The sequence below is a fragment of the Clarias gariepinus genome, chromosome 15 (assembly GCF_024256425.1).
Source record: "Clarias gariepinus isolate MV-2021 ecotype Netherlands chromosome 15, CGAR_prim_01v2, whole genome shotgun sequence".
Lineage (NCBI taxonomy): Eukaryota > Metazoa > Chordata > Actinopteri > Siluriformes > Clariidae > Clarias > Clarias gariepinus.
The window spans coordinates 20563079-20574210 of NC_071114.1; the positions used below are offsets into that span (position 1 = coordinate 20563079).

General features: G+C 40.6%; 1 protein-coding gene across 1 annotated transcript; it reads left to right on the forward strand.

Annotated features, from left to right (window-relative positions):
- The first annotated feature begins 1569 nt into the window (after nucleotides 1–1569).
- On the forward strand, nucleotides 1570–6218 carry mex3b (mex-3 RNA binding family member B). Its single transcript, XM_053513917.1, has 2 exons — nucleotides 1570–2224; nucleotides 3519–6218. Exons 1-2 carry the CDS (start codon nucleotides 1996–1998, stop codon nucleotides 4895–4897), a joined length of 1608 nt encoding a protein of 535 aa, XP_053369892.1. The 5' UTR covers nucleotides 1570–1995; the 3' UTR covers nucleotides 4898–6218.
- Nucleotides 6219–11132: the final 4914 nt, after the last annotated feature.

Genomic DNA, 11132 nt, shown 5'->3' on the forward strand with positions numbered 1-11132 from the left:
GGAGAACCACTGACTTCTAAAACTCATATACAGGGGACGAAACACATTATGTATGTGTGTTGATGATATTTAATTGGTCAGTTCTATACTCATCATAAAGGAGTACTGATTAAAGTGACTATATTATGTATTTTCTCTCAGGTCTGCTTTAGGTCACTTAATAGACAGACTAGGCTTGTCATTTTCTTCACCGTTTAAGCTAGGATCAGTCAATATATGTCCTGATATGCTGAGTGTGTTGTGTAAGGTCAGTATGTGTACAACAACAGTGAATTTCACTGATAGCGCATGCTAACAGTTTCACGGTTTGGACAAACACATGCCTAATTACACACTTAACTTGTGCCCCTTGTTCCTAGACTATTTGTTTTTTTTTTTTTAGGAAAAGAGAAAACCTTTACACACACATGTCACACACACACACACACACACACACACACACACATATTGCTGCAGTTATGGTAGTGTTGTGTAGCATCACCTTGATAAAACAAAGAGAATGTTTTGCAAGGATCATGATATAGCTCTGTCATATGACCTCCCTCTAGTAATTCCAGATTGTTGATTACTAGAGGACAAAATTGTGGAAGCTGCAGCATTTCTCTTTGGTTTGTATTCAGTAACTTGAGTGACCATCATGTTAACACTGCCTCATGTCCCAGACTACCAACATCCAGTTGCAGTTACCTCGTAGGAGTCAGAGAACAAAGAAAGAGAAGGAGAGAGCGCGCGCGCGCGCGCACACACACACACTGAACTCCTGGACAAAGCATGTCTGGGCATGTAGTTCCCCATCAGGCACTTTACTCAACAATTCCAAGTCACCCCAGTCAGTTTATTAAATAACAAAGCTGAGATAATGACTTTAGATTTTACAAGACAATAAAAACGTGGCTGTTTAACACTGTCAGCAGAATGGAATAGTAAAAAAAAGTGACATTATCATTACGAATTCAAGCCTACGTTTTGACTTTACTAGAAAAGGTAATTAAATTGTAAGAACATGTTTATACAGACAGACTGATAGATAATAGACAAAAGACTATAGAAATAAACAGGACACTTTGTTACACGGTAGGCATTTAAATCCCAAATACCACATGCTCATATAGATAAGATATACTGTACGTGCAGCAGTTACAGCTGGGTTTATCTGCCCAGCATACATTAAAATGTTTAGAAATATACATACATACATATAACAAACTTATATAAAAGCAAATATCCTTTCCAAAAATCTGTGCAGCGATTTTGACGGGACAACAAAGGAGGGCGGGGCTGTCCGACACGATCTCCGCCCCTTCCTTCGCCTCTCTCAAATGATATAGGTTCATGGAAATCACAAACCGCCGACATCCAATCGTTCGTGTTTATGCAAACTAAAACAAGCGGCTCCAATCTGGCCTTTCAAAACAAATGAAACGCCGCGTCGCTCCGCCCACAACCACACCGGCCACAGTGCGGCCCGTTCATGCAAAACAGAAGCAGCGGCTCGTCGCGCGCTCTCCCACCAATCCGCTGCCTTTATGCAAAACAGCCCCTCCTCTTTCCCGTTCGCCGCCCGGACGATGACGTCATGCAAGCATATCCCCCCCTTCCAGTTTAGTGCCGCGGCTGCTGTGTGTCTGCAGCAAAAACTCAGAGAGAAAACAGGAAAAGAGCTGAGCGCAGGGAGGGGCACTTTCGGAGGAATTAGTACCACCGCCGGCACCGCAACAACCCCCAGTACCTTCGGAATACGCGTTCTGGGGGGATAAGATCGGGAGCTCGGATTTGCACTGCTTCTTTCTTTCCCTTGTTTTCTTTTTTACTGCCAGGACCAGAGAGGAAGAGAGCACTGATTTATTTATTTAATTTTTTTGCATCAGGGCGCTTTTCTTTCTCTTCTCTTCCTCTCCATTCCACACCCTTCTTTCTTTCCTTTGTCCGGTGCTGCTGATCCAAGAGAGCTGCCGAGAAAACAACAACAACAACAGCCTTCCCCTTCTTCCCGAGATGCCTAGCTCCCTGTTCCCCGAGCTGGAGAGGAATGGCAGCGGCAGCAGCCAGGGGGTCGACGCCCTGGACGACCAAAGAGCTCTGCAGCTCGCGCTGGACCTCAACCTGCTCGACCTGGACGAGAACCCCGCGTGCGACAACGAGCCCCGGAAGAAGAGCGTGAACATGACCGAGTGCGTGCCTGTGCCCAGCTCCGAGCATGTGGCCGAGATCGTGGGCAGACAAGGTGAGCTCGAGCTCTTTTCTGTTGTTTGAGGTGACCAGGCTTTATTATGATGAATGTATAGTGTCATACATGCCAACATACACGTTGCATGTGCATGATAATGTTAACATGCATTACCACACAGTGGTCTGATGCGTGGTTGATATGGGAAGGGAGTCGCTATGCAGCCTCTCATCTGATATAGTGGACCATGCATGGGTCTTTTCTCTTTTTGTCATGCATATTCCTTTTCCTTGCTTCTATTAAAAAATCTATTTTAGAACCATTTTTACTGTAAATTACAGTTCTGTCATTTATATTAGCATGCATAATCATATAATAATGGACACTAATTTTTTTTAAATATTTTTTGTTGAGACACAGTATAAAGGCTGTTTTGAATAAGTGCACTTATATTGCAACTGAAATAAAACATGATAAAACATTACTGATATGAGGAGTAACCGAGACACAACAGACCAGAGTGATAGCCTACTTAGACTAAGATGGGTCAGAAAGTGCCAGTTGTCAGTCTGTGTAGTCCTCCTTTCCTCAGGATTCCTCCCTGGCTCAGCTTAGTGTTTTGGGGGAATTTATGCCCAGGTTCTAGGAACTGCAGTGTTATTGTTTTTTTATGTGATGTGTCTTGTCAGTTCGTAGTCATACGGTGGACAGAAAAGCACACCCTTCTTGTCTGGTTGAAATGTAAAAGCAGGGAAAATCCGGATTTTTTCCCCCCCTCTGTGCTATTTTTGACCTGGACCAATGTGTGTCATGTAGCTGAGCATGTGGTTTGAATTTATGCCGTGCAAAAACTAAGTGAATCATTGTTCCTAGATTTAAAAGCATACATCTGTGTGCAACCTGCAACCATTTGCATTTAGTGTGTTTCCTTTTGTTTCATCACATACTGTAGAGATTATGTTTTGGATTTTTTTTACATTGATTGCATGTTTTGCTTGCTGACTTTGTCTGTTTCTGATACTTTTTTTGTTTGTCCTGTGCTTTGTTTGGCTGCTGTAGAAAGGCGTGTTCTCTTACAGTATGCAATACAGGACTGCATGGTATATCACAATAATGTAACACAACATCATGGAGTGTTTTGATCAAATCAATGCAAGCCAGTTTGTGCTTAATATGTTGTAACACACAGCTTTGTGTGTGTTTCATTTCATTTTCTAATATATATATATAATTTTTTTTGTCATATCATGCAGCCTCAGTGTGGCATGCTCCAGCATCTAACTTTTTCATTAGTGTTCATGATTTTTGTTTTAATGCTGTCTTTTTATTTCTTTTTTTAAATTTTATTTAGGTTGCAAGATTAAAGCCCTGCGTGCCAAGACCAACACTTACATTAAAACACCGGTGCGAGGAGAGGAACCCGTGTTTGTAGTGACAGGCAGGAGGGAGGATGTAGCCATGGCGCGGAGGGAAATCATCTCAGCAGCTGAGCATTTCTCCATGATCCGAGCATCACGAAACAAAAACAGCAGCATGAATGGGAGTGGCAGCGTTCCTGGGCCGCCCAACTTACCAGGTCAAACCACCATTCAAGTCCGAGTGCCATACCGCGTTGTAGGGTTGGTGGTGGGACCCAAGGGAGCCACGATCAAGCGCATCCAACAGCAGACGCACACCTATATCGTGACCCCGAGCCGAGACAAGGAGCCTGTGTTTGAGGTAACAGGCATGCCGGAGAATGTGGACCGCGCACGTGACGAGATCGAGGCACACATCGCTATGCGCACAGGTGCTGGACTGATCGAGTTTGCTAATGCTGCTGATGATAATGACTTCCATGCCAATGGCACAGATGTGGGCTTTGAAATGCATGCAGCTAGTGCCAGTAGTCATCACGCCAGCCTTTGGGGCAAAACTAATGCTAGTGCTAGTGCCAGCGCCACGCCCAGCCTTGGACGCAAGCCCTTCGCCAGCTATCGCAACGACAGCTCCAGCTCTCTAGGTAGCGCCTCCACTGACTCTTACTTTGGCACCAACTATAGCCCACCAAGTCCTGCACTGAGCTACAACAACAATAACAACAACAACAACCTGACCATCAATGGCAACTCGTTTGTTTACGGCAGCGAGATTGTATCTCCTGACTGTGCTGATCTCGCGTTCGATTCCTCGCCTGGATTTGATCCATCGCCTGGTTTGATTTGGTCTCAGTACGAACGTAGCATGAGCTTAACAAACAGTGCTACATCAGCCTCCATATTCTCTTCCAATGCTTCCTCGAATGCTAATGGGATTCTGGCCAATCAGAGGCGGATCAATGGGATGAACTGCTCCACCCAACCCCGTTTATCTCCGCCCCTTCATCATGTGGGTGGGATCAGTGATCATCCACTGGCTCGGAGGGTACGCAGCGACCCAGGTGGGGGCTGCTTAAATTTCCCAGGCTACAACAACATAGCTTCCCATCTCCCAGGGTTGCCCTCGGATTCGTCCGCGTCCTCCTCTTCTTCATCATCTTCCTCTTCCTCCTCTTCCTCTTCCTCGGGAACGAGCCGTAAAGGCAGCCGGGACTGTTCGGTGTGCTTCGAAAGCGAGGTGATCGCTGCCCTCGTGCCATGCGGCCATAACCTCTTCTGCATGGAGTGTGCCAACCGCATCTGCGAGCGCAATGACCCTGAATGCCCCGTCTGCCATGCAGCAGTTACTCAGGCAATACGTATATTTTCATAATTAAATAAACGATTCAGAAATGATGACAAAGACTTGACTATGATAGCAACAAAGATAGCACCACAACAGAACATTTAACCACAAACTCCTGTTATGGCTTTATGAAACTCCTAATAATAATGCGTTTATCATACGTGTATATACATATGTATGTGAAGCTGCAGTATCCAAAAAAAGTGAAAGCCGAACGAGGGCTCTGGTGTCATTTGCTTATACTGTAGCTCGGGACGAACAATTTCAACCTCTAATGCATGTTTTAAATGTATTTAAAAGCCTAGTAATCTACATAGTTCTAGTACGCAGACAAAGTTTTCCGCAAAGTCCGGAGAAGGGCCGCAAAAGCCTGGCCAAAGGTACGTGAGTCAGCGTGTAGACTGTTAACAAAGTCAGGCCTTTTGATTTCACCAAGGGATCGGAAACACATTGATAGACTTACGGCAGCGACGATACTGCAGCGAGTCCAAGGCGGAGTGCTAACATATCCTGCGTGCACACACACACACACACACACACACACACACACACACACACACACATATACAGTATATATACAAACAAAGGAACCAACGAAATCCACACGTTTTAAATATTAATTACATTAATACAGATTGAAGTATTTTATTCTTTTTTGACTTGAAAGATTATATTTCATATGGCAAAGATGTTTACAGATATTTTAATTTAAGTTCAGTGAACTTTTTTGTAGCTGGGTTCAAATATGGTTTATTTTTTAGTATGGCCTTTAGGCAACGAACACTGTATTATTTTAATATCACATGGAAAATGTGGATGGATGATCTGAAACACGGCGTGTACTTACATTTAACAGTATTCTGTTGGGACTGAGGGTTTCTAGGTTCAGCAAAAAAAAAAAAAACTTTTAAATTTGTTTCACCCAGCATATTTTTTATTCAGTAATATAAAGCATATTTTATTCTATATTATTACAAAGCATTCAAATGTATAAAACTTAGTAAGTTGGACAAAAGGAGACCATTTATGCTTTCTAAAAATTTGTATGAATTAGATTCCAGTGGGTATTACAGACTTCTGTTGCACCACTATAGTTTTAGTATTTCTATTTTAATACGTTTGTTTACCACTTGTTTATGTATATGTAGGTGAAGTTACTTGAGCGTAAAAGTACTTTATTGAGCAAAGTTTAAAAACAAAGTATATTTTATTTTATGATAAAAAAGGCCTTTAACCTCATGGTCAAATACTAATATTATATTTGCTGAAACAAGATTTGAAAAATGTATCAAGAGTTTTATTTTTCTGACATTTAAAGTTCTACATGATAAAGTAAAACTTAAGTAATGGTGCTACTTCATGTTTTTTTTAAGTATTTCTATATAAATCCAATAAAATGGTACATGAAAGAAGTGTGTTGCTTCCGTCATTATGCAATGGTACCTGACATTCTGCATAAATATAGACACTTCATAGACAGATATATATACCATATTTATAATTGTATTTTCTGAGTAAAATGGAAAAAGGTGAAATTTGAGGCAAAGGTGCATACAGGACATACATAGTGAAATGAGTAACGAAATAAAGTGTAAAGTTATCTATGCTGTCTGTAACATAGCTTAGGGCTGTGTGTGCATCCGTCGGCCAAGTTCAAGACGCTGTTTAGACTGTGTCTTAGAAAGCAATTAGTTTAACAGTGCAATACTAGTGAAACATTCTTTAGGGATAAACTAACTGTTGATTTCACCGAAAACTGATCACAGTCCATCACTGAGTTACAATTTGTCACAATGTCCAAAAAAGAGAGAATTATATAACTAATAGATATACATACATATAGATATAGATAGATACAATTTCATATACATACATTTTTTTTAAAGGCAGTTTATGTAAATTTAAAAGCTTTGGTCTTATAAACCAACAGAAAGTAAGTGGGCAGGACTGTAGTATATTTGGTCGATTAAAAACAGATGAGCTGCTAATTACGAAGAAGCATTCCCACTCGACTTAAAAAAAATTAACGGCTGCTTGGTGCACATCTAAAGAAAAGAAACATCTGTCTCATCGACTGATATGCTAGGGTTTTTTATTTCTCTTTTGGTAAATGTCTTTTTTTCTTCCCCTCTGCTTGATAGGATCGTCTTGTTAGCAACATTGACACCCGTGGAAACACTACCGTACCGGCAAAGTGGTGTCTCAGACAGTGACGCAGTCTGGCGTACCTAATAAACGTAGACATCATCGTGTTTTAGATGTTCTCAACAGAACTGTGAATAAAATCTCAAAGTAGACTTGAGATTAGCACTGAATATTGCTAAAATAGAGAAGTAGTTCACACCACATTAGGTAACAGCGTTCATGTGATTGCTGTCTAGACATGCAGTGATTGCTAGGAAGTGCAGGAGAATTATTGATCACCTTATCGCTACCTCTTCCTATTACTAGTGCGGTTCACCTTAAATGACCTGTGTCTAGTAAGTTATGGGGCGATCTGCATTTAGTGGCGTTAATTAGTGATTGGTACAAATTGTCATTCCTTTATAATTTTTAGTAGGAACTTGTATAAACAGTTATTTTTTTCAGGACTGTGTTGCAACACGTAATACAGCAGTACAGTAGAGCGAAGTACAAAAATTCATAATATAATAGTGTGCGATGAGTGCAAAATGTGCAAGAAATCCTCTGCACATAAATGATCAGGACAACAGGCACATGTAGCATTAGGTGGAACATGAGTGCAAAAAAAAATAGCTTAAACTGTAGGCTCTACTCTATTGTGTAATATGGAGAAAAGTGTAGCAGCAAGATCAGGAGTAAAAGGTGTAGGGTGTAAAGTGCAGTGGTGGTTGCATGCTGGTGGGTGTTTTGAAGGGGTTTGATTAGACCAGGTGGGTGTTAGGGCGTGGCAGTATGTCACAGTATACTGTATGACTTACTTGGAACAAAGTCTTATTTCTCTTTGCATATTTGTGAATTGACTGTGTGCTGCTTGACCTTGACACTGGAGGCATGATGAAGCATGGGGCATGCGGGTCAGTGGTGGCTCTAACAGTTAATTCTCTAGGTTACTGATGGGAAGGTCAGGGGTTCAAGCCTCAGCACTGCTGAGTTGCCACTGTCAAGCCCTTGAGCAAGACCCATAACCCTGTCTGCTCTAGGGGCGCTATATCCTGACTGACCCTGTGCTCTTAGTACATGCTCTGACCTCAACCTCCCAACTGGGATATGTGGAAAAAAGCATTCACTGTGCTTTACGATACACTACCGTTCAAAAGTTTTAGAACACTTGCAAATTTCTTTGTTTTTGTTTAAGGATTTATTTTCTACATTCTACAACAATACAATTTCAAAACTATAAAATAACACATATGGGATTAGGTAAGAAAAACAACAGTTAGATGTTATTTTAAGACACAGAGGTCAGCCTTTCTGTAATAGTTCTTGCAAGAACAGTATTGTCAAGTGCATTTGCAAAATCCGTCAAGCACCATAATGAAACTGGCTCTCATGAAGGCCATCCCAAGAGAGCGAGACCAAAACCTACCTCTGCCGCAGACGAGAAGTTCATTTAGAGTTATCAGCCTGAAAAATGACCAATTTACAGCACCTCAGATTAGAGGCGTTATGAAGTCTTTACAGAGCAGAAGTAGCAGACACATCTCACCATTAACTGTTCAAAGGAGATTAATGCATTTTTTGGATGCCTTCAGTATTCCTTTACAATGTAGAAAAGAAATAAAAATCAGAACGATCATGGAGTTAGAAAGTGTTCTAAAACTTTTGAACGGTAGTGTACATGTGACAAACAATTGACTCTTAATCTAGAAAGGATGAATTAATGAAAAAACGCTCTAGCAGAACAGTTTTGCTGCTATGATAATCTAAGCATGCATGAAGAAACCATCCTGAACTTCTACATGTAGAATGCCATTGAGTGGTTCTTTTACACAATTCCCAAAAACATTTTGTGTGGCGTCAGACTCGGGTAGGAACTGTAGCCCATAGTGATATAGCGGTGTCCGATTTGATCTGCAAACAGCCGGAGTGCTGCAATTTTATGTCGAAACCAGTCACAAGCAATACTCGAGTCTGCCTGCTTAACTAGTTCTTCTTGACCTAAAATTAAAGGAGGTTTGTGCTTGGTTGAAACGTAAACCGGAATCCACGCTGGCAATTTCTGGATAAGATAGGACACATGGAATTGACATCAGAAGGGACTTGTGTACCTTACTGTACCTTATAATTCTTATAAGGATAAGCGGTTTGTATGTCATTTTAATACAGTACATATATTATGAATATTACGAATACATATTTAAATGACAATCTGTAAATATGTATTCGTAATATTCATAATATATGTACTGTATTAAAATGACATACAATGACTGTGATGTATTTTTTCCACAATGCAAAAATAGTACATATATGCCACAGTATATACACTAAACATCAATACCAGCTTTGTTGTGTGTGAAAATTTAATTTATGACCAAACTGTTACTTTAAACATATTTCAACAATATTAACAAGAAAGTAAATAAATAATAATAATGATTGAATGTGCGGATTAAAAAGTAGAACATAGAAATATGACCCAGATAGATGGATAGAAAGATGGTGTTACAGCTTTTTTACAAGAAAATTTATCAATGGTTGAAGACATACTGAAGTTAAGCAAACAATTATTACTTTCTTGCCACTAAAAACAGGTTTAAAGGGGTTTACGGACGTATATTTAAGGTAGCACAGCATACGTAATGTAGCTCAGGAGTTATGCTCTACAGGAGCCTATCGCAGGGATTCTGGGCACAATATGGGGTACACCCTGGAGGGGGTGTCAATCCATCACATGGCACGAAAGCACACACACACATTCTCTCTCCGGAAACACCAATTAGCTGAATATACCTGTCTTTGTACTGTGGGAGAAAACCGGAGCAAACCCACCAAGCACAGGAAGAACATTCAAACTTTACACACACAGAGGTGGGGTGGGAATCGAACCCTCGACCCTGGAGGTGTGAGGCCATAGTGATAACCACTACGTCACTGTGCTGCCTCAATGTTGTGCTAATGAATGGAAATCACAGCACACTATTAGAAAAAGAGAGATAATCAATCTACTAATATTAAATTCAAGGTATCAAGCTATTAAGATAAAGTGTGTGCTCCTCTAAGCTCATTTTCAATCGAGTATTGAACAGTGTCACTTTATCAGCTCAATTTGACGCTTCTGAAGGTTTTAGGGCTCCTACAAACATTGATGTGGAAAATTACCTGAAGGTAGTATAACCTAATGTGACAGCAAAAAAAAGGATGTTTCTGCAAGCAGATAGAAAATAAATTCATATTTTATTTTTTTAAAAATGTTTTTTATGTACCCAGATATATTTATTTATATTTATAGACTCATCTGACTTGTATGGAAAGCTTCATGAGTGTTTATTAAAAACAGAACTGAAAAGGGAAGGGATGGCGAGACTGGCACATTCATCATCACTTTTCCAAAAAACATTTCATTCCTGTAACTCTTTCTTGCATTTTTTTTATCCATACACTGACTCTTCCATCTCACCCTCTTTTTTCCTTTTTTTAAATCAGAATATGGTTATGTACTTTTCATGATGGTTTTCCTAAGGACGAAAACAAAGAAAAACAGCTGCTACATGCTATCATTGGGTTCACAAACACGACCATAGTTATGTCACAGCAGTGCCTGCAATAAAAAAAGAAACAAAACAGCGAAGTCATGATGTTGACAAACCCAAAGTGCCTACAAGTCAAAAGTATTTTCCAAGGGCTGGTTTTATATTTTAGCCTTAAGTGCAGTAGTTGAAGTGTCATGTGGTTTGAGCATGGAAAGACTGACTGCAAGAAAATTTGCCGGCGTTGCTTGATAATAACCGCACAGTGAACGGGCCTTAATGATCGGGTTCAGATGGAAACATGCAAACCGGCCCTCATAAAACCTCACTGTGAGGAAACAATTCCAGCACTCTTGCTGGAAAAGAGCTGACAAGTGCTTCGTCCAAATTCAGAACATATGCCCCTGGTCCGAGAAACTCAGCCTCCTGGATTGGAACGCTGCCCAATGCTGGAGCAAAAGATCATATGAGATCTCTGAAGCTGAGCCAGAGGTTTATTATTATTATTACTTTGTGTTTTCCATTGAGCTCAACTTCCTTTAATGTGTTGTCAGAAGTTTGGAGGAAGGATGCCAGCTGTGCCACATAGCCAGTTTTAGACCGTTGCT

Bases quoted from the DNA above. Each gene is read 5' to 3' on its own strand.
- mex3b (XM_053513917.1), top strand. From the start codon at position 1,996: ATGCCTAGCTCCCTGTTCCCCGAGCTGGAGAGGAATGGCAGCGGCAGC. The intron at 2,225-3,518 runs GTGAGCTCGAGC...AATTTTATTTAG, and splicing joins CGAGATCGTGGGCAGACAAG to GTTGCAAGATTAAAGCCCTG.